The 22,533-nt window shown below is 54.0% G+C and overlaps 1 protein-coding gene across 1 annotated transcript; it reads left to right on the top strand.

The window, feature by feature from the left end:
* Positions 1-1,375: 1,375 nt before the first annotated feature.
* Positions 1,376-22,104, top strand: ARPC2 (actin related protein 2/3 complex subunit 2). Its single transcript, XM_088519591.1, has 10 exons — positions 1,376-1,491; positions 10,791-10,825; positions 11,636-11,748; positions 13,887-13,932; positions 14,494-14,680; positions 15,035-15,128; positions 17,231-17,357; positions 19,103-19,203; positions 19,910-20,010; positions 21,664-22,104. The coding sequence occupies exons 1-10, from the start codon at positions 1,418-1,420 to the stop codon at positions 21,686-21,688; spliced, it is 903 nt and encodes a 300-aa protein (XP_088375717.1). The 5' UTR covers positions 1,376-1,417; the 3' UTR covers positions 21,689-22,104.
* Positions 22,105-22,533: the final 429 nt, after the last annotated feature.

The raw sequence follows: 22,533 nt of genomic DNA, 5'->3' as shown, positions 1-22,533 counted from the left end.
CACCCAGGGAGGAAGCGAGGTTGCAAAACCACAACACAAAGAGGAACTGTTGGCCAGAAGTGACCCTCTCCCAGCTTCCCGGACCCCCTTCCCTTGGGCTAGGGGGAGCTGGGCAGCCCCTCGTCACCCCCGTGCCCCGTGGCGGGTGGTCCCCCCGGTACCGCAGCGCCCTCATGGCCCAGCCGTCGGCTGCACGGGGATGCGACTTGAGGGACAAGGTGTCCAACCTGCAGGTGAGCCCAAGGGCCTGGCTCCAGCTCGCACGGTCCCGCCGCAGCGGGCGCGTGAGTTTTCCACTCGGGGCTTCCCGGGCACCGCAGCCGCCCTGCCAGACCCCAGGGCGCCTCGCCAGCCCCACGGGGAACGCTCGTCCCGGTCAGCGAGCCAGAAAGAGGACGTGGCTCCGCGGCGTCGCCTCCCCCCGCGGTGCGGATGCGATGCCAGGATGGCCGGCGGCAGGAACGGCGCTGCCTGGGTCAGCACTTCCCCACCCAGCGTTCCGGCAGGGCCGCGGGGACCCTGCCCCGGGGCGCAGGGACAGACGCGGGCCTGGTGCCAGCAACAGGGGAGACCCGGAGCCCCTTCCCTGGCTGCCCGCAGCCGCTCTGCAGGGAGGTGCCCTGCAGCCACCCTCAGCCGCGGCGTCTCAGGGACACCCCTGGGTGACACAGCCCCCCGCACTGGCAGGACCCCCTGCCCAGCCCCACAGCCCGGCACCCCCTTTGGTGCTCCCAAGCCCTTGGCATGCCCCAAAGGCCTCACATCTGCCTGGGGCACCCACATGTCCCCCCTCCCACAGGATTGCCCCACACTTTGGGGGACCCCAGGGCACCCCCACGCTCCCTTGGGGCACCCCATGATTTGGAGACACTTTGGGGTGACCCTTGGCCCTGGGGGAGCCCTCAGACTTCATCGGAGCTCCTAATGCTGGGGCACTCCCCACCCCCACACTTTTAGGGGCACCCTACACCCTTGGGTGTCCCCCAGCCGCCGCGGTACCCCGTCCCCTGACCCGCTTTGGGGTCACCCACTTGCCTGGGGCACCCCCAAACATGTGGGGGCCCCTCCCCGCGCCATGCCCAGGGGCACCCCCGTGTCCTGTGGCCCCCCATGCCCAGGGCCCCCCCCATGCCCAAGGTCCCCCCCCCCCCCCACTTTTTTGGAGGGGTTCCCCCACCCGGGCAGCCCCGCCCCTCGTATCCAGTGGGCGTGGCCGTCGAGCCGTGACGTCACGCTGTGGGGGGGCGAGGCGGGGCGGGGCGGCAGGAGCGCGCGCGCGCAGGCGCCGCCGCCTACCGGTGGCTCGGCGGCCGGGCCGGAAGTGACGCGCGCGGCCGCGAGCGGAAGCGGCGGCGCAGGCTCGGGCGGGTCCCCGGTGCGCGCAGCGGGCTCGGCTCCCTCCGGCCTCGGCGCCGCCATGATCCTGCTCGAGATCAACAACCGCATCGTCGAGGAGACCCTCACGCTCAAATTCGAGGGTGCCGCCGCCGGGTAGGGCCGGCGGGGCGCGCCGCTGCGTGCGGCCGGGCCGGGCCGGGCGGCGGGGGCCGCATCCCGCGCGGGGAGGCGCTGGCGGGATGGGTGGGGCGGCCGCGGGGGCGGCGGGGCCGGAGGGACGCGGAGCTCCAGCGCGGGGCGGAGGGCAGGGGGCAAAGCGGGGGGACGGGGCTTGTGCGTGCGGGAGCCGCAACGAGGACACGGGGCTGCGGAGCTGGAGCGGGCGCGGAGGAGGCGGCGGCTGTGAGGACTGAGTTGCTGTAAAGGCAGAAGACGAGATAAGGCTGAAAGGAAAAGAAGGGGGTTGGTGGCCTTGCAGGGCTCAGGGCGGTGAAGGGAGCGGGGATGGTGCAGGGTCTGGGAGGACAAGGCAGGAGCGGAAAGGGGGCTGTGGGCGCTGGGATGGGAAGCAAGGCTGGAGAGCGGGACTGACGACAGAGGGAAGGGCAGGATGGATGGGGCCAGGACTGGGGCAGGGAAGGTTGCTCAAGACTGCGCTGCACCTGGGGAGGAGGCTGGTTTGCAGGGATGTTTGTTCTGGAGCTTCAGCTGTAATCTGATAGAGCAGCCTGTGTCACTGCAGGCCCCACTTAGGCCTGGTGAGTGTCCCAGCCCCGAGGGGAGCCTGGTCTGCACTTGTGTCTCGGGCTGGGACGCTTCAGTCCCTGAGGAGCTGGGGTTGTTTTGCTGGGAGTGTAACAGCAGCCTTAGTGCAGAGGCTGTAAAGGTGCTTCTGCGAGCGCAGTGCAGGCTTGGAAGACAGTCACTTGATACAGACTTCCTTATCTTTAGCTGAGCTGCCTGATCATGTTCTGGCCGTGCTGTGTGCTGCTATGGGTAGCGCTGGGCACCTCTGTGTGCACACAAAGCCTGGACAAGCCCAACGCAGCAGTGTCAGCTCTGAGGTGGAACCTGTGCTCAACGGGAGAGACCCCTCAGCAGGTGCCTTGTTCTGTGCCACTTTTTCCTGAAATTGCTTTTGAAGCTCTTCAGCCTATGGCGTTCCGAACTTTGACAGGAGCCATTTCCTTTGATTTTCCCTTTCAGCTGATTTCTGTGTTGCTTCTTGTTGCTTTCCATGCCCCCCACCCCTCCATAAAATACCCCACATTGCAGGGCAGCCTGCGAGGTTTGCTGAGCTGTTGCGTCGCTGCATTCAGGCTCTCTGCTCTTCCTGAGCGTGCTCACTTAACGAAGAAGTTTCTCCAAAGGCACCACCCTCGCAAGAGAGACCTCCCAGGTGACCCTGCTGCAGTTTTACAGCTGTGTCCATTAGAAAATATTATGTATGTGGAGGTTAATCCTGTGTCAAAAATGCTTGTTCATCACAAGTCCATACCAATGCACTCTTCCTGTTGGAGTTGCCTGTGTCCTTAGGCTGATCTAAATGCAGCAGTTGCAGTAGAGGTGGCAGTTTGCAGCCATCCACAGGCTACATGCACCTCAAAATCCTGGCTTCGTGCAGCTAGAACTGGGGTTACTCATTCTGCAACAGTTTGCAGACCGGCAAAGTTTCCCTTTTGCTCGACAGCAAAGCCTCACCTCTGCATCACCACACTTGCCTGGCATCTGAGTGCCCTGGAGTGTCTCCTCATGGCTGCTGTTGGTGTGGCTGATGATATTCAGCCTCTGATTCACCTACAGGTTGTTCTTTTGTTTAGAAAAAATAACAAACTGGGTGATGTTTCTGTATAATTTCTGTGCCTTGGGTATGTTGCTGCACGAGAGGAAGTTATTTACTTCTGCATTTTCTTTTGTGCTTGTGCTGAGGCCCTCCTGTCCAGGCAAGTGCAGGGTAGAGACAGAGGTCTGAGACGTGTAGAGAGGTGGATTTTTTTTTTCCTCCAGGTTTCAAGTCTTCTAGCGAGTGTGTATTACTCAGTATTTATGCATGTGAGATTTCTTCTCCCTCCAGCCACAGTTCCAGGGTGATTCCTGTGCTGCTGGGAATAGAAGCTGTTGAGGATGCACTATATTTTGCTCTTTTGCTGATTACTTTCTTGAGGGATGTCTTGGGGACAGATGCAGGGGACCTTAAGGGATACAGTGATTGAGAAGAGTGAGTTTGGGCAACCAGAGTTGTTCCTGGGTTATTTGCTCTAAAATGTGAATTGGGTGGGTGCAATATGCAGATTTGTCTGTAGCGGTTATCTTAGGTAGCTTGGTGGCTTCAGCACTGGCTTGGGAATCTGGCAGAGCAGGGTGTGTTTCCAAATCCTTTGCCAGAAACTTGTTTTTGATAAGGGCTGTGTCACTTACCTCTGCTTTTCCTGGCCACACCATGGAGATGATTGAACAGCCTCCCTCCAGAGCATTTCTAGACCTTCAGGTGAGAGAAGCCTTGTATTTCACCATATTCTGTAGAACTAGGTCACGTTTAGAAGTCAGAGCTAATATGTGCTCATAACGTTACTGTTATATGTGACATTTCACTAAAAGGCAGAAAATCTGCTCTGCATGGAGGTCCATTAGCTGTCTCTGAAATTCCCAGCGTAGGAGGTGCCTTGGCACGCTGCAAAATACAAATTAACACTCCAGGCAGGGCCTAAACTGTGCACTGGAAGAGTCCTCCCTTGACAATGTTCTTGAGGGTTGATGGCATCCGCCCATGCATAGGGTAATTTCAAAAAGGTGAGTTTGTTTCTATGGCCAAAACCCATGGAAATCTCAGCCTCTTGGACAGCCAGCACTGAACATTGATATTTAATTCCAAGTGGTCACAGATAATGGACTTCAGTGCATCTATTTTAAAAATATTTTTAGTATTGCAATTTCTTGTTTGGAATCAGCTTCCTTAAAGCAACCACAATTTTAAATAATAGCTTAAAGCTACCAGAATCTGTTGAAAAAATTTGAGGTAGGAATTTGCTGCTGAAAGTGTAAAATGTCAAACTGCAGGCTAGAGTGTGGGGGGAGGCAGTGTCTGCTCAGAACCTGGAAACGAGTGTGTTGAAATGATTGCGCATCCATTGGCATCATCTGAGCCTTTTGCAGGGTCAATAAAGAGTCTGCAAGAAGAGAATAAGCTCTGCCCTAAGCTTTTGACTAATTCCTTGCGACTTGAGAAGCGGCCTAAAAGCTAAAGTCACACTCAAGTTTTTTCCCATTTTTGAGACAATTGCAGTGTGAAGAGATGACCTCAACCAATTTTACAACCTGGCAGATGGTCCTGATGCCCACTGCTTTCCTTTGCTAACTGCACTTTAAACAGGTTATTAATTTTTATCTGTGCAAAGAATATTGATAACTGTCACCTTTTGTATCCAGTGATCATTTGTTCGGTTTAATGCATGGGGGAATTGCCTCCTAGACAGATTTGGTCTCTGGTTTAACGGATTCAAGTGGTGGTGCAGCACAGTGCTTGTGTCCCTGGGTTCTGTTTTCCTGCCCTATGCAGCATGCTCTAAATCACCACTAAATTAATCATGTATCTCAAATTGTTGCTTAGTGGTTCCCGCTGTGAAAAAGAAAACAAATTTGCATAAATGGAGAACAGTTTGCCCGTTGGGGGGCGAGGGAGAGAATGTCAAATTAAATGTATTATTAAAAAAAAAAAAAAAAGAAGCCTTTAATCTGTACAAATCTGCAGGGTTTCATGACTATCAGCTGCATAGGAACATAACTGAAGCTTCAACTTCCCTGGTGTATAGTGGTTCCTGTAAGCTGGATGGCAAGTTTGGCTAACTTAAGTTACGGAATTTCCCATTTGTGGTCATTTTGGTGCTGGTCTCCTCTAGAGCAGAGCGCTTCGGCCTTAGAGCCCTGCACAAGGAGGTCGAGTGCCGAGTGAAACTGGGTGACGTGAACTTAGTGTTTGTGATACGTGAAGTGAGTTCACCCTGGGGAAACCGCAGAGAGGCGGGAGGTTCTGAGCCAGGCTGGGCGCAGAGGAGCTCCCGGCGAGAGCAGCCCCGGCACTTGGGGGCTGCAGCGCTGCAAGGGGCTCCGCAGCGCCGCCGAAACAGAGCGCGTCCTTCTGCCGCCGCCTTCCTTCTGGTGACACGAGCATTTATATGGCTCTGAGGGAAACGGGTTTGGGGAAGTGACCTCGGTCAAAATTAACTAGGCGAAAATGGGTATTTTTAGCCCACATGAGCTTCCTGGTCCTGTTCATTGTGTGTGCACTGCTGACAATGGTGCAGCAGGGGAGCAAAGAAGACGGGTCTCCTTCCTTCAGCAGCGGTGCCAGGTGCTAGTTTGGTGTCCTTGCAAGCCCAGCTTTGTGCCTGTCCTCCCCTGTGGCAGAGCAGGAGGAGGTGTCTGTGTCAGATACCTCACCCAATTCTATTCAAGCAGCTCAAACTCCAGCTGGCTGACACCATGGTGGAGCAGATGAGGAGCACCTGGGTGATGCTGCTGGCAGAAGGTGGGACCCTGTCACTGCGTGGGAGCAGCAGCACAAACTTTCACTGTTGTGTATTGAGTGTCTGCATGTGCCACAAGTGTCGCATGGGACAGTGACACAGCAGCAGGAAGAGGAAGAAGAGGGAGTGGCAGCCCAGGTCTGCAAAGTTCTGCCATCACTTCACGCTTGGCCTTCATCCCAGGTTCCCATGAGGGGCCTGCTCTGTGTTAGCCTGTGGTGGGAATAGTTCCCAAGTGCCCAACACCTGCTTTTTTTTGGTGTCAAGCTCCAGCAGCTCCTGGTTGCAATACTACAGACTCTTGGTGACTGATAGGTCCAAAAGGAGGCTCTTTCACAGAGACCTGCCACAGGGCTGGCAGTGGATTACATGGGAGTACTCATGGGGATTGCGGGCATCTTCTCGGAGGGAATGAGGATGTGCAGGGAGGTGGCCTGAGCAGGAATATAATGACCCATACTTGTGCTTTGTGTGCTGGGGACCTCAGTGCCTTGCTACCAGCAGCCTCCTCCAGATTCCTGTGCCCTCTGCAAGGGGGAAGCTCTGGGAAACCTTGCCGAGATGGATGGGAGCCCCGAGCACCCTGCTCTGGCCACCTGGGCCTTCTCCTCAGGAGCTGTGAGCCCTGCTCTAAGCTGGTCATAGCTCCACAGGGCTGCTGTGTTTGGAGCTGGGAAGCTTTAAGCTTTGAAATATCTTTCTCTTTGTTTTCTTTTTGTCCTCTGAGGCAAGAAGCAAGAATATCTGTGAGCTTGCAGCTTTTAAAATAATTGCCATCCTCCTTTATTGGGTACAGGCGTTAATTGTGGTGTGGGAGATGCTTTAGTCAGCTATCGATATGGTTGTCGGCCAAGTTTGCATTTGCGCACAGGTCTGCTTAATTCGGAAGACGAGGCCTGCTGTATAATTACAGTCTTTGTTCTTCTGTTCTTAAATTTGTTGGAACATATGGCTAAGAGCCTCTGCGGCCTCAGAAACGAAGCAGGCAAGTTTGGAAGGTGTCCGAGTCAAAATTGAGGAAATGCTGTCAGAAAGAAAAGGTTGCTGTTGCTCTTAAGTGCTTGTTGGCTTCTCTCCACAAGCTCCGTGGCTCTTCTTGGACATTCTGCTGGGGTGAAAAATTTGATTAGGACCTGGCTCTCTATTAGATAGACTTGGTGTAGGGGCCCTGTGTGAGAGCCATTTTGGAGATGAATAGGGGTGATGTGAGCAAGAAGACATAAAACCTGTCAGGGCCTTTTATTGTTATAAGCAGAAGGCAGATGGGATTTAAGTGAATTTGACTTCAAACCTGGTAAGTGCTGTCAGAAAACGGACAGCTGCCTCTGCCTGGAACAGCTGCCATTTTAGCTTCTGGGTTCAGGCAGGGTTTTGCAGGCAGGTCTGGTTTGCGTTCAGTGCAGGAAGCAGCCATCTCAGTTATTCTTGTATGAGACCTTATTGTTTTTATAGTCTGTTTGAGGCAGACTGTAGCAAAAAGGGAAGGTCATGGCAGGGAGAGCTGCGGTTCAGGTGGGGTTGCCCAGCTCCCCTGTCTGGGAGCAGAGGGGTGTGTTTGAAATGCTCCGAGCACGGCAAGGCTCTGGCTCTGGGAAGCCTGAATCAGGGGTGGACATGAAGAAGCTCCAGGTTGCACAGCACCTTAATTTGAAGAGTCTGGCAACAGGAAGAGGGCGGCAGGGATTTAGGGTGCTCTGTTCCGAGACGCTGAAGCCTCAATTCTCACAAAAGCCATCAATGAATCACACATTGGAGCAAAGGGCCCCGCAGGTGCTGGGCAGGGCTGCAGCCTGCGCCGTGCAGGCCGCGTCCCCGTCCCAGGCCTGCCGTGCTGCACGTGCCCTGCCCACAGCCTTGCTTTCGTGGCGGCGCGTGGGGAGGATGTCGCGGTGCCGCGGCAGGGCTCGCAGCCCGGCCCCGCTGCTGTTCCTGCGCGCTGGTCGGCGCGAGGCCGCGGGGAAGGCCCCAGCTGAGAGCTCCTGTCCCATCGCAGCGCCCTGCCAGGAGCAGAGGGGACAGTTCAGCCTTAATCCTCACTGGGGGGCTGCTTAATGGGGGCAAAACAATTGCGGTAGCCCAAAGGGATGCTTCTGTCAAGTGTTTTAAGAATGACTTTGGTGGAGAGACTAGACACTTTAAACACATTTGGTTTCTAATGCTGAGCTGTGAAGGTCTAGAGGTCCCTCCAGCCTCGGCCACACCAATGATGCAGCTTCCCGACTTCCCGGGAAGGCCGGGATAACTTAAATGTGTGCCAGGCACGGCAGAAACCGCACCGTGGAGCAGACAGCGCCGTGGTGGCTCTGAGGAGCTCTGTATGCGCTTCACGTGAGCACTCATTTCACTGAGGCCCTCTCAGAAGCTGTTGAATATTCAATACCTGAAAGTCCTGCCTAGTTACCTGCTTCTCCCCTAAATATCTTTCCTCTCCCCAAGATAAAAACTGAACTGCTTAGGAAATCTGTGTTAAAATAAGTTATTGCAGGATGAAACGTTGGGAAATCGCCATGTGTCAGCATTCACCTTTTGTGTGCGGAACAAAGGCTCTCGTGCAGGGCTGCTGACTGGCTTGGGGTACGTGGTCTTGCATGGTTACTTAAATAATGTGACAAACTGTCTTTCCACAGCCTCTTGAGGCACACAGCAAATGGCAGAGGATGAACATACTTCCTAGGCAAAATCATTTCATTGCTTGCTGTCTGTAAGTGTTTTTCTCTGTGATTTTTCTCAGCAAGGTGCTGTATTTGGAGGGTCTTCTCAGAGTCAGAGCTGCAGGAAGCGTCAGCGATGTGTGCTTGCAGAATGAGATTTGAATGGTGTAACTTAAAGATGGAAACGAGCGTGAAGGATGCGTCCTTTTTAATATTCCTAGCTCTCATGTGCCTGGCTGTGCTATCTTTAAATCTTCCTACATAGGTTTCTTTTTTTATAAAATTGATACTGCTATCCAAGCTGATTCCCAAGTCTGATTGTGGTGCTCTAAAAGAAGAAAGTGTCTACATCAACTGACCGTGTGGAATTTTCTTTCCTCTGAGCTTCAAGCAGCACTCAGTGGAAACTGCTTGGATTTGACACTGGGAATTGCTCCCCTTTCCTAGAGCTGGAGTTAAATATGCAAGAGCCCTCATAGCTTCTGCCTCAGACCTAGCCGGAAAGCCAAGATGAGTGACAGAGGTCACAGGTAGCTGGTACAGCTCTTAACTGAAGGATCTGCCTCGGGTGCTGGCGTGCTGGCGTGCTGCTGCTTTCAAGTATGTTTTCATCTTCAATGAGGCAGCACAAAAGACAGAGGTTCGCTGCTCTTTATTTATTTATTTAAAAAGAAGCCTGTTACTTTTTGTAGGCAATTGTTACGAGGTAACAACACCTCATCGTTTCCCCTTAAGATCTCTGATTGGGGGTTAATTTCTCATCCCTCCCTTTCCACCTCCTAAAAATATTGCTGACTCAGTGAATGGTCTGAAATTGGTGCCTTCGTCTCATTGCATGTCTGTCTTGAGTTTCAGCATGTCTTGGTCATTCCTGGCTTCTACCTCAGGACTGGAAATTGGGCCATCAGCAGAGAAGCAGATAGAAGAACAATATATTTTACAGGAAGAAAAATCTTTGCAAAATAATATGAGGGAAAACAGATATGGAGATCCTCCCGCACCCATGTCCTACTTTGTCAGTGCAGTGGCACACGTGGTACTCGATAGCATACGTTTGGGTGGACGGTGAATCTTGGCAGAATTAAGTTGGTTTCCAAGCTGTGGCAACCTAGTCAAGACCGCAGGGTTACCTCTGCCCACTGGCTTGGTTTGTGGAGTTATTTCAGTGCTTTTAGATCAGGTGGGTGTGAACAATCTCTGAGATTTTTATGGCCTTTAAAACAGGAACAGCATCGTTAGCCTCCAGTCTGCTTCGTGCCAGCTGTTTTTGAAAAATAGGAGGAGATACACTGTGAAGCAGGAGCTGATTCATGTTTTCACCTTGTTTTCATTTTGCACCTCTGCCGTCTGTGGTGGAAGAACCATTTCATTCCTTCCTACTGGAGAATGACCTATTAATATAGTTCCCCTGGAGCTGTCAAGGTGGTTTTGTAGTGCCATTCCCAACAAATTCATCCTTCAGATGTGGTTAGATCCTTCACAGGATCTAACTCTACAATTCTTGGACAAACAGGCAAGTTAGTTTGGTAGGATGTTATTAAATCTGCATGCCTGGAGTGTAAAGATGGGTCTTTGGTTTGAGAAATGGGTCACTGGTTTGAGATGTACTTTTTGCTAACTGGGGGTCCCAAGGAAGATGCCGAGGGCTGTGCTCACCTCTTGCCTGCAGCAGCAGTTGCCGTAGTGCTGAGGTATTTAGGAAGGATATGAGGGGTCAGGAGGAGGTGCACATCTGAAATGCTTCCTTCTGTTGCCCGCTCTGACCTCGAGACTTGGAGAGTGGGGTGTTCCTGCAAGTTGGTGGTACCACAGTGTTTGCAGAGCTGCTGCTGGTGGTGAAGGAGGCATGTGGGGAGGGACTGCTCAGTCTCCAAGTCACTTCCATAAATTGGGGCCACCTGAACCTCTATCCTCTGAACTTGTGTCATAGCAGGTCTGTACGGAGAACGTGTTTGTTCAAACATGCTCTTCAGTGACAGGTAGCCTTCTCAGACATTTCTAATAGGAAATTTGCAGACTGTGATCTCAAATCTATTAATAAACTACCAATAATAACGCCAGCTTTGAGGCCTGTTTTATATCATCTCTGATGAAATTGGTGCTTGTACGAACGGGGAGAAGTCTTAAGATTTCTTGTTGGAGGTGATCTGCTATTTGAACAGCAACAGAGAGAGTTAGTTGTGGGAAATGGCATTGGGGATTTATCCTCTTTCTTCACAGCTTGATGGAGGCTGCTGTTTGATTTCTTATTAACATCTTTGTTTTCTTTCCTTTTTAGAAATAAACCAGAGGCAGTAGAAGTAACATTTGCAGGTAAGTTTCACAACTCTTTGGGCTCCATTTCCTTGTGGGGGGGGAAGCTCTGGCTCGAATGGCTTATCCATGTTTGTGTCTGATGTGTCCCAATTTCTCCAGCCCCACCGAGGGAGGAGAGCAGCACAGGGCAGGCAACACTCCTTGCAGCGTTCCCAGGCCGTGGGGAGGGGAGGTTGTGCTGCAGGAGCAAATCGGCCCGTAGACGGCCCTGCTTTTTACTCTCAGGTCTTTGCCCACAGCAAGAAGCTCGGTGATGACTACTTTGGTGTGTGCACTACATGCCTCTGACTTCACCTTTCTCAAGCTCAGCACTTGATGCTGTTTAGAGTTAGGTCTTGAGCACCCTTTTGCTAGGGTTGTTAGAAAACTGGCTCAGGATGACAGATGAGATATGTTCATAGCCTGGAGTTTGTCCTCTGGAATGAGGAGTGCCAGGGAAGTACAAATTCTCACTAAGAGTGTGCGTGTTTTTTTTTTTTTTTTTCTTCCGTTCTCAGGAATCTATGCAAGCTGCAGAGCTCCATAGGGAAGTAGAAGAGCTTGCTGGGTAGCTGGAGAGTTAATTTCCCCTCAAACCCATTCTGCAGTGAAGTTAGAGCTGTTTCAGCCCTTTGAGCGATAACAGGTCTCCCTATGTGATGCTGCCACTTCCCTTAATTATGGGTCTTTTGATGTATCTGTGAGGGCTGGAACAGGGGAACCGTGTCACTCTATGCAGTTCCTTGAATTACACAAAGGGAAAACCTTCTTCAGTAGTAGAAACTTGTTCCTCTTGAGTTCCTCATTTCTCTTTTGCTTGCTTCCTAGACTTTGATGGAGTCCTTTATCATATTTCAAACCCCAATGGAGATAAGACAAAAGTGATGGTCAGTATTTCTCTGAAATTCTACAAAGAGCTCCAGGAACACGGTGCTGATGAGGTGAGTGAGCGTCTTTGAGAATCCTGGGCTTTGCACTCACAAATGCTTTTGGAACACAGATCATATTTTTGCAATATTACTGGGTCTCTTGTTTAGAAAAGCTTCTGTACTCTACCTCATTTTGGTCAAAGGAGCAGTCCTGTGCCAGCCACAAGTCCTGCTTTGTTCAAAATCGTGTACAAAGCCCGCTCCCATTTTCTTGTACAAATAAGAAGTCATCTCATACCCTACAGTCTAGAGGGCAAAAAGCACCACTAATTTTGCAAGTCCCTCCCAAATGACTGTGAGGCCTGACCAGGTAGAAATAGTTTATTTGACTAGTGAAGAAAGGCACTGAGATGAATCTGGAGTCTTACAACATTGCTCCTCTGACTCCATCCACACGGAGAGTGAGCGATGGCCTCCCGCTGGGCTTGCAGGCTGTGATCTGCAGGCTGCCTGGTTCCCTTTTCGCTGCTGCTGTGTGAAGTGCAGGTTCAGTTCCTGTTGAATGGGCTCAGGCCATGGAGGGCCATTTATGGTAGAAAGAAGGAGCCTCTCTGAGCTGTGGTTGGGTCACGAGGCAGGAAGTATGACTCAGTTCCTGAGTCAATTTTCAAATCTCACATTAGCAAATGGGGCTCACCCAAGGCTCTTCAGGAGGCTTTTGCCTCAGCTGTCTGTCCTTGAAGGGGGAAAAAGGAAACTGTTTCATGAGCCTGTTGAGTTGAGCTAGAGGCGGTAGTGGTTCTTGCTCCCAAATTGAATTCCTGTGGGTTGCTACAAGACTTTCCAAAGTCAGAATAAGGGGCTAAATATTACCCTGCTTTCCTGGCTCCTGTGTGTAGATCTTTGCAGGAGCAGGCTTACCTTGTAAGAAACAGGGCAGTGAGACCTGCTCAGCCTCAAGTACCGCTGCTGGGAAACGGGAGAATTGAGTAGCCCAAACCGTGCAGCCGTCCCAGGACAGCAGGACGGGCTGGCGTGGCACGTGATCCGGACAGGAGGGCGGTGGTGGCAGCGCCTCACAACTCGCTGCACTGTAACAGGGTGCAGGGCGCTGCACCGAGCGCCACTGCGGTGATGGCTGCACAGGAGCAGTTCCCTTTGACCCTGGCTGCTCTGTCAGACCTGTTGATCCACAGAGCGTGTTGCTGTGCTGGAAGTGGGGGCGGCTCAGCCACTTCCCTGGCTCTTGAGGCTCTCTGAGGAGACTGGGATCTCTGCATGACTGTCTTGGGAGTGTTGACTAAACCATAATTGAGTTCTAAAATAGGTGTTTAATAAACTGGTTCTTTCTGTGGCCCAGTGGAGAAGGTGGCATTTAGTCTCTGTGAAATGTCACTGTGAGAAGCACAACGGGGGATCCCTAGTTGGGCTGATCCATCTCCCTGGGCTGCTGCTCCCCTCTGCTGAGGGCAGGTTTTGGCAGGCAGAGAGCTGTACGTCCTCTCTGGGTAGCAGTGGGTGTCCTCCCGGGAGGGCCAGTTCTGCCACAGGACCATTCTGTTCTCTGTGAATTACCTCCTGTTCCCGGCCCCCTCGTTGACATGGAGCTGTGGCTCAGCCAAAAGCTGCCATTGATGTAAAATTCAGCAGTGATTATGTTTGAGGAAGGGTTTTGGCTGTGCTGTGGGTGGCTTTGCTTCTGGGAGATGCCCAGGCTGCCTGGCAGTTTCCTCTCCCTCCCCATCTGCTCTGTGGAGCAGGCTGAGGCAGGGTGGGCGGCCGCTGCGCCTGGCCACGGCTTTGGACTTGCCTCCTTGTGAGGAGCAGGGCAAACCTGGCAGTGCCTTCTGCATCCCTGGGGTGGGAGCACCGTTGAGATGGGAAGGAGGGTTGCAGGTCTTAGATCTGTAGTTTCAGGCTCTGCTGACAGTTCTCCTTCAAAAACGAGAAACGATTTCTGCCCTCCACCCCATGCACAAGACTAGTAAGAACTTTAAAAAGCTCCAGTTTTGACTCCTGCAGCACATCCCCTATCAGTGGAGTTCAGGAAGCTCTGCCTAGAGTAGGAGCAGCCAATAATCCTAGAGGCTCCTGACAATTAATATTTGTCCTGTAATTTGAGGCTTCTAAATGGAGACCAAACACAGCCTAGACTGGGAAGAAATGACTCTGATAGCTTGTGCTCTCAATATTTAATTTCTTTCTCCTAGGTATTGAAGAAAGTCTATGGAAACTACTTGGTAAATCCTGAATCAGGTAACCCTGCTGTAACACTTACAGTGTGTGAATGCAACTCCAAAATGACTTAAGTACCCTCAGAAATGCTCAGCTGAAGGTTGCAGTTCAAGAGCTTGCTAAGTGTATGATGAAGTGCATTTAAAAGGGTTTGGGTGCAGCAGGGCTGAAGTAGTTTTCAGCACAAGATTTAATTCTTGATGCCGCCCTCCTCTGTTCCTCATGGTTGGGGTTTTTGTTCTTCTCAATGATGCTTCCTGAGATGTAGGAAAACCATGGTTACCTGTGACAGCCTCTCTTCCTACTCACTGCAAAACTTGGGAGCAGCTCAGCCCGCACGTGTGTTCCAGCTCCGCAAGGAGCCCCAGGAACGTTGCCATGGCCACGTTCAGTGCCTCAAACGTGGCTTCTGGTGGCGATGTGAGTGGGAAGCAGCACCCCCGAGGCTTTTGGAAGGGGTTAGGGCAAAGGGGTGACAAAGTGTGGCAGTGGTGCTTGAGCTGTAGGTGCTTCTTTCCAGAAAATGTCTTTCTGCATGGATGAAGGTATAGATTATTAAGGTTAGCTGCTATCCCTCCCCAGGTTACAATGTCTCTCTGCTGTACGACCTGGAAAACCTTCCCGCAGACAAGGACTCTATTGTGCACCAAGCTGGCATGTTGAAGCGCAACTGCTTCGCCTCTGTCTTCGAGAAGTATTTCAAATTCCAGGAAGAGGGGAAGGAAGGAGAAAAAAGAGCTGTCATCCACTACAGGGACGATGAGACGATGTAAGTGTTCAACCTGAGCAGCACAGGGCAGCAGCTCCCAGCTGGCTCTCCGCTCAGAACTGCAGACTGTGATGGAAAGCCTGGACACCCTATTGCTCCATGCTTTGGCTGGCTGTATTAGGGGCCTGTCCTAGGCTGTCAGAAGCATCCAGGGAGGGTGGCGCTTGTCCCTCAGGCTGCAGCGATGTTAGACAAGTCTGAGTGGCAGCACCTGTGACTGTCTGGAGGGAGGGGAGGTTTCTGGCAGCCCTGCCTGCGTATGATTTCATCTACCTGACCTTGTTACTCCATTGCTTGCTCATCTGGTTGCTGTCCCTGTTCACATGAGGGTTCTCCTCTTTCCCCCATCTGCAGGTATGTTGAGGCAAAAAAAGACCGCGTCACAGTTGTGTTCAGCACGGTATTTAAGGATGACGATGACGTCGTGATTGGAAAGGTGTTTATGCAGGTATGGAAAGGGAAGTTGAGGGGTGTGATCCTCAGTTCATATGCCTGCTCGCTTGAAGTAGTGTCGTTGAACGAGACTATGGCAATAGTCTCCCAATCTGCCCTGGGATGGAAGAACCATGTTAACAGGCTTAGGCAGTATCTCTGCTGATCCAGGCTCTTGCACTGGCCTCTTAATTATTGGTGGTCTTGCTAGTGTGAGACAGTCATATGTTGCGTGTAGCAAGTGAATAAAACATAAAAAATAACTTCAGTATCCACCTTGAGGTTAGCTAGCAGTGGTGAAGGAATCGCAGGGCAGCAGAGGAACTGAGTGAGGTGGTGGGTGAAAGAAGTAGAGGGGCAACGTTAGACTGTGCTTGGGCTGGTGCTGAGGATGTTTTTTGTCTCTGAGGTTATTGCCACTAATGCTGAAATGTGAAGAGACTCAGACAGGAAACAGCTCAGCGTGACTGGTCCTGTGCTGTGATGGGCTCTTGAATCTGAGCTTTTCAAAACTATGAATTAGTTTTTGCTTAGTCTTGAGTACTGTAATCAATTGCAGTAGTGCCAAGTAGGTCTGAACTCGGCTGCCCTTTGCAAGAGCTCACTTGGCTGGGAAGCATTCAGAGGCCAGTAGTAAACAGTTTGCATGTCTGTGGAAGGCTGTTTGGCCTGTGGAGATTAAGACTTTTGCTTCCAGCCTAGCTCGCTGCCTGCCGAGAGCCCGGGGCACCTCCTGGGCTGCAGGAGGAGCTTTGGCTGGTTTGCTGCAGGGTGCCAGGCTGTGCTGCTGGCTGGGACAGCTGACAAACAGCATGTCACTGGGGCAGTTGTTCCCCGCGTGCTAGTTTACCTGTGTTAGGGGCCATCAGAATAGGGTCTGTTGCAGTGACACTGGTGGCTGTCTTAGCTCACAGCTTTGCTCTCTCTGTGCTTAACTATGGGCTGCTATGGGTCATCTGCTCTGGCTCTATGCTTTTCCCCACAAGCACATCCCACTGCCTGAATTTCAGCCCTGTTAAACAGGGAAGGAGGGCTGAGGTGAACAAAAACAGGTTTGTGAAGCTCCCTAGAAGGCAGCAGGGCTTCAAGGGAGCGGCTGTCTTGGAGTTTGCACTACTCAAGTTTCTTGGGTTTTGAAGCATCAAACCCTATTCCTGCCCAGCCACAAGAATTTCCATTCTGAGTCACGCTGGCTCCTTCCCTCCAGCTATTGCTGTTATGTAACGCAGCGCAGCCTGGCACGGCGGCTGTTCAGCTGGGCTCTCATGGAGAAAATCTGACCATTAACTGGCTGGTGAAGCCCTCTGAACCATTTTACCCTCTGGCATAAGCAGGCAGAAGGCAAAGCTGAGTGTTTCCGTATGGAAATGCCGGTGAACTACTTGGCTCTCCCAAAGGGGCATGGATGCCCCTGCCCTTCCTGGGGTGAGCTGTGCTGATAAGGGAGGAGAGGCTGGGAAGAGCTGGGGATGCATGTGCTGGGCTGGGGGGCAGCTGGGCAGATGGGGGTTGTTCTGCCGTCGGGAAAGGCAGTGGTTCTTGGGACTCTCCCACCCCCGTTTAGGGACAGTTCTGTAACTTCCGAAGCGCAGAGGTGGCCTCTGAGAGGCTCCTGGGTGGGAACGAATCTCCCTGCCTGTAGGCATCATTGCAAAACTTGCAGAAGAGCTAGGAGGGGCAGGCCCCACACAAGCTGCAAATCCCATAGATGCCCCTTAACCCTGCAGGCCTCTCTGAGCACGTCTGGGCTGATGAGCACCGCCTGTCTCGCTGGTGCCATCGCTGGCGTTCCCTTTGCAGCCGGAGCTGTGCTGTCTTTTGTGCTCCCTCAGTCTGAGGTGTGCCACAAAATACTCCCACATCCCATGGCAGGGAGGGTGATGCAGAAAAGTGCCCCAGCTGAGGCACTGACCAGGGCAGCTTTTCATTCTGCTCTGGTTTTGCTGGCAGGCAGGATTGTTTTCCTGGGAACGCAGAAGCTTGGCCTGACGGAGGTGGCCCATGCAGGGGGAGCTGGGAAGCCCCCTGCTCAGCGGCCCCGTGGGAGGAGGGGGCCCCTCACCATGCAGCGCTGCCCGCCGTGTCGCGTGGCACTCACCTGGGCTTTGTCTCACGCAGGAGTTCAAGGAGGGCCGCCGGGCCAGCCACACAGCCCCCCAGGTGCTCTTCAGCCACAGGGAGCCGCCCTTGGAGCTGAAGGACACAGACGCGGCCGTGGGCGACAACATCGGCTACATCACCTTCGGTAAGCGGGGCGCTGCGGGAGCGAGGAGCTCGCTGCTGAGCTGCCTTGGGCCATTGAGGGTCTGCTCTGGGGTAGCTGAAGAAGGGCTGTCCTTTCAGATAAAACCTGGAGGCAGAGCACGAGGTTCAGCGTTGGGAGTTTTCAGTGGAATGGGGACAAGCAAAGTAGCGCAGTGGTGGTGATCTGATTCAGATTCCCCACTCCCTGGTGTAAGCGTAAAACTTGCGCTAAAGTTTTGAGAGGAGCCAGCAGGGGCCCAGGCTGGAGATGGGATGCTGCACTCTGATACTAACACTAACTGGGGGAGTGACATGGGAAAGCACCCGCTGCCTTCAGCTTTTACCCTGCCTGGTGTTGGCTATTGCTGTTGGTTTTGGAGCATCCTGCATCTGTGTGCAAACTGGGGAAAAAAAAAAAAAAAAAACATTTACTTTGCTTTCTGCGCCTCCCCTCTGTGAGTCTTCGGGGGCTGAAAGGTAGTCTGGAGTTGAATGCTTCCATATTTTGCCCTCTTTGCTCCTGTGCAGAGGTGCTGCCCTGCTAGCTGCAGAGTGCCCCCCAGCAGCAATGCTAAGCTGGGCTTCCTTTGCTGTTCCTGCCTTGCTCCTTCCCAAGGCAGCAGCTGCTGACTGCTCTTCTGTCCCACTGCAGACTGGACTGTCTTGAGTTGAGGGGCCCAAACCCCTTAGGCTTCAAAGGGAAAGGGCCATCCCAGAGGACTTGGGGACCATGGTGGGGTCTGCTTTTAGGGTCTCTCGCAATGCTCCTGCAGTTGGGATCTCGGAAGCAGAGCATGGTCACTGCCGATAAAGGTGAAGTCACACTGCCCTGCACCCGCGCTGGGAATGATGCCTCAAGGGCAGCGCAGCTCATCAGCAATGCAGTAGCTCCCCGATAGCAGGTCTGGGACTGAGCAACATCTTGGTTCTTGTCTAGAAGCAATTTTTCTGTTACTTGATCTGACCTTCCAGGTGAGATCACCAGTGAGCCCAAAGGTCTTCCAGCCCTTAGCACAGCACCCGCCTGTGCGAGGCACGAGCCGCTGCTGGGGCCTCGATCCCTGGCAGCAGAGTGGCCCAGCCTGGCTCCAGCGCAGGCTGCCGAGCTGCCGGGCTTGGATGCGCTATCCCATAGCAGGGAAAATGCCTCCCTGATGGGCAGTGTCCGAAGGCAGCGAGTGTTCACGTGGAGCTGAATCCTGTGCAAACGGAGCGCCCATCCGCAGGGCAAGGTCACCCACTCTAGTTGGCCACTATTGAGCTCCTCCTGCATTAACTGACAAGAGCAGGGGGAAATCTCTTACGAGGAAGAAAAATACCCTTTTCTCTCTTGTTGGGAGGCCGGCAGGAGGCTCCAGTCCCCGCAGTGCCTTGCGGGTGCCTGAAAGGCGCAGAGCAGCCTGTGCATCCCCGTTTACCTCCCAGCTCTCCCCCATTCACTTATTCCCAGCCCTGGCGCGGAGTCCCGGGATGCTCTGCAGCGCCGGCACCCCCGGGCACGCAGCCTGGCCTGCACAGCGGCGCCCGGGCTGCTGTGGGAGGCTGCGGCGCGTGGCAGCGAGCATGGAAGTGCTGCTGAGCCCCGAGTGTAAAATCCCACGTGCTTTTTCGTCCTGGCACACTGCACGGAAAAGGGCTCTTTGCAAGGCAAGCTTTTGAGCAGCGCTGTGTCCGGCGCGCGGGCGCCTCGGGGCTGTTCTGTAGCCTCTGGAGGCCCTAATGTTTGTGTGGTGCCTTTTCTTGCAGTGCTGTTCCCCCGTCACACCAATGCTGCTGCCAGAGACAACACCATAAACCTGATCCACACATTCCGGGACTACCTGCACTATCACATCAAGTGCTCAAAGGTACGAGAGGACAGGGAGGAGAGAGGGGAGCTTTGGCCTGGCTAATCTGGGTGCTGCTAAGGAGAATGGAGCAGAGGGCCTGAGAACTGCCTGTGACCCAGCTGGACTGGGACTCCCATCCCAGTTATGCAGGGATGGTAAATGATGCATCATCCCTTTCCTCTTCCTAATCTTTGGCACTTTCAGGGTCAGCTTGCTTCCCATCATAGCAGCAGGATAGACTTTTCCCTTGAAGTCTCTCTGGATTTTTCTTTCTTCCAGAGAATGGGAATAAGGAAAGCTGCTCAGAGAAGAGCTAGCTTTGACCAGGGCTCAGGCAGTGATCTGAAGTGCTGACTCCTAGCAGTAGTTAACTCGCCCTCTTGCTGCAGGTTGAGGGAGGTTGATCACCCACTGTGGCCAAGCTGAGCTACCTGCTTTCCCAGGAAGGAGCAGAAAGATAGCTCTCCTCCAGGCACTGCCTGTGGCTCGTGTTTCCTAGCGCCCCAGCTCCTGGGGAATCGGGCTGTGAGTGTTTCCTTGCCATCGTGAGTAGCATCCCTAGCTGGGAGAGTCCAGAAACACCAGCCAGTCTCTGTACTCGTGCTCCAAGACCAGCCCTGAGTGTCTCAGAGCTGTAACCCTGGCCAGCTTCAGGAGATACCTGAAATCTGGGCCATGAGGACAGGACCCTGAGGTGTCCCCATTTTGTTCCAATGAAACACAGGCCTATATTCACACGCGTATGAGGGCAAAAACATCGGATTTCCTCAAGGTGCTGAACCGTGCCCGTCCAGACGCAGAGAAGAAAGAAATGAAAACAATCACGTGAGTAGCAAAGCGTGACCTGGCAGGACCCCTGCCCTCTTCTCAACACAGTGTGCTCTGGTCGGGGGAGGATCAGGGTGCTGTGGGGTGGCCAGATTGGGGCATAGCGTGCTGGGACCCCATCTGATGAGGAAAGGGGGTGCTCCCTGCGGAGGTGCTTGCCTGTGGTGCCTCTGCGAGTGAGAGACTCAGTCTGGGTGCACTGGCCTCCCAGGAGCGCTGCGCTCTCCCCGCCGCACTCGCTTACTGCCTCGCTTGTTCTTTGCAGGAGCAGCGTCCGTGTCGAGCTCTGTGCTGGCAAGGCCTGTGCGAGAGCCGCCTCGCGCAGGGCGCAGGGAGCAGAGCCCAAGGCAGACAGGCAGCGCAGTTGAGGCCCAGAGATGGGACAGCCGATAGGTACCACGGAAGGGCGCCCGTCTGCCGGCCCTGCCGGGCCCAGGCGGGGAGGCTGCGCTTGCAAGGAGGGAGCGTAGGCAGCTCCGGCGTGGTCGGTGTTGAGCCAGCCTTGCCGAGGCAGCCCTGCAGAGGGCTGGTTTTGGGTGGCAGAGCCCTGCTAGCGTGACTTGGGCAGCATCTCCTTCCGCGGCGGCAGGGAGGGCGCTGCGTGTGGGCGGCAGGGCCGCGTGGCCTGGCAGGGAGCGCGCGCCGTCCCTGCGGAGCCGGGCAGGGCTCCGTGCCAGCCGCTGCCTCCTGTGTCCCGCCAACGTCCGTGGGGCTCTTGCCTCGTTGTCCTGCACGTAGAGCAGCTGCCCAGTCCCTCGAGGTGGTGCCGGTTCCCCTTTGGCCCCGAGTTCCTGCTTTGTCTCCTTACTTCTCCATGCTCCTCCACAAGGAGATGCCGTCTAGCTTTGCTGCCCATCCTTAGGCTGGAGCCTAGGTGCAAAGCAAGGGAGTTTTGTGCCTGGCTGAGCTGTGTGTGGGATCAGGCAGCCCTTCAGCACAGTCCCAGTGTGCAGGCCCTGCTGCTCATGGGGGCCAAGGAAGCTGCTGCCAGGCTGCAGCGCAGAGCTCCATGGGCATGAGCAGCCCTGCTGTCACCCACGGGGTGGGCAGGGGACGTGTAGCCGGGGGTGAGCGCTGGTCCCATGTGCTGTCCTGGGGGGCTCCTGTCCTGGCAGCTGCCGTCCTGCCCTCTGAGCTCCAGGGCTGCTGGCGCTGGTGCAGCTCCTGCCTGGGGGGTTGTTACTGGTTCCTGGCACCTGCAGGTGGGTCCGGAGCTCCTCAGAGCCCCTTGCTGCCCTTGGCCAGCAGCTCCTTGATGCCTCGGCCGGGCGGCCTTCCCTGGTGCCCTGCAGCTCCCTTGTGTGAATGAAGCAGCCTGGAGTGCCCAGCCAGGGGAGGTGGTGGCAGGAGCACGTTTCCATCGTGCACCTCAGTCTCCATGCTCAGCCCCTCTTGCTGCCCTCCCTGTGTGTGTCTGGGTGCTTCCTCCTCGCTTGCGGCTCCGGGGGAAGGAGGCCGCCCCTCCGCAGCTCCCCCCACTCCCCGTGGCCTCGAGTGCTTCGTGCCCCGACCCACCAGCGCCCCCAGGGCTCCGGGACCCGGGCGCCATCCTGCAAAGAGCCACGTAGCCACCCCGGGTGCCTGGCATGGACGGATGCAGCGGGGAGCAGCACCGCGGCTCCGCACTGACCTCTCTTTGCATCCCTGCAGGGGGAAGACGTTCACAACCCGTTAACGGCAGGGTCACTGAGGCTGCCTTGGAGGACGAAGGTTGGGGCACTTGCTACCCGATAATCGTAGCTTTTAATGTCGCACCTCTGTGGGCTCATAAGGAATTCAAGCAATCGGGGTCTGTTTGTACGACAGTTTGGGGAGTAATCTGCAGAAACGAGCTGTGCTTGCGAGGACTCGATCGTTCCAAGAAACAAAACCTTAATCCCAATTTGATTGACTTAATTTCTTTCCTTTTTTATTTTTTTTTTCTTTTCAAGCTGTTTCGCTTTGCAATATGTTACCGGAAATGAGTTGCAGTATTTCTTATGAAAATAATGCAATATTAACTTGTTTTCTTCTGAGTATTTGAGTTCAAAACTCCTGTATCTGAAGAAATACTGTTGGGGTTCATTAATAAAGGAGATCTTTCTATCTTAAGGGGCCGTATGGGGCTTGTTCAGTTCATGGGGTCTCATTAAAGAAGGAACATTTGGAGTTGCAGTCACGGTGGGGAGTTGCAGCTACTTGTGAATTACTCAGGGGGAATGACTTTTTTCCTGGTAATTCCAGTCTTTGGCACTGAACTGTGACAGTGGTAGCTGTGTGATAGGGCTATGGGTGAGCTCCCTCTCGGGCTTCCCTTCCCAGGAACGGGGAGGCTGGAGCTGTCCAGCCTCCCCCTGGAGTTCAGGCCATGGGGCTGTAGCTTTTGCCTCCCCCCAGGTCCCTCTTGCTGGCACAAGAGCCTCCCTTTGCAGCTGGCTGGGAGCAGAGCAGAGAGCCAGAGCTGAACTCAGGGGCTACCCCCCAGAGCAACCTTGATGAGCCCTGAGGAAGGAGGGCAGGAAGAAGAGGATGGAACCTCCA

The sequence above is a fragment of the Tinamus guttatus genome, unplaced genomic scaffold (genome assembly GCF_059628265.1).
Source record: "Tinamus guttatus ecotype Peru unplaced genomic scaffold, ASM5962826v1 Tinamus_guttatus_pri_ptg000060l, whole genome shotgun sequence".
NCBI classification, from domain to species: Eukaryota; Metazoa; Chordata; class Aves; order Tinamiformes; family Tinamidae; genus Tinamus; species Tinamus guttatus.
The sequence above is the reverse complement of the archived record's forward strand: the minus strand, read 5'-3'. Positions and strand labels throughout refer to the sequence as shown.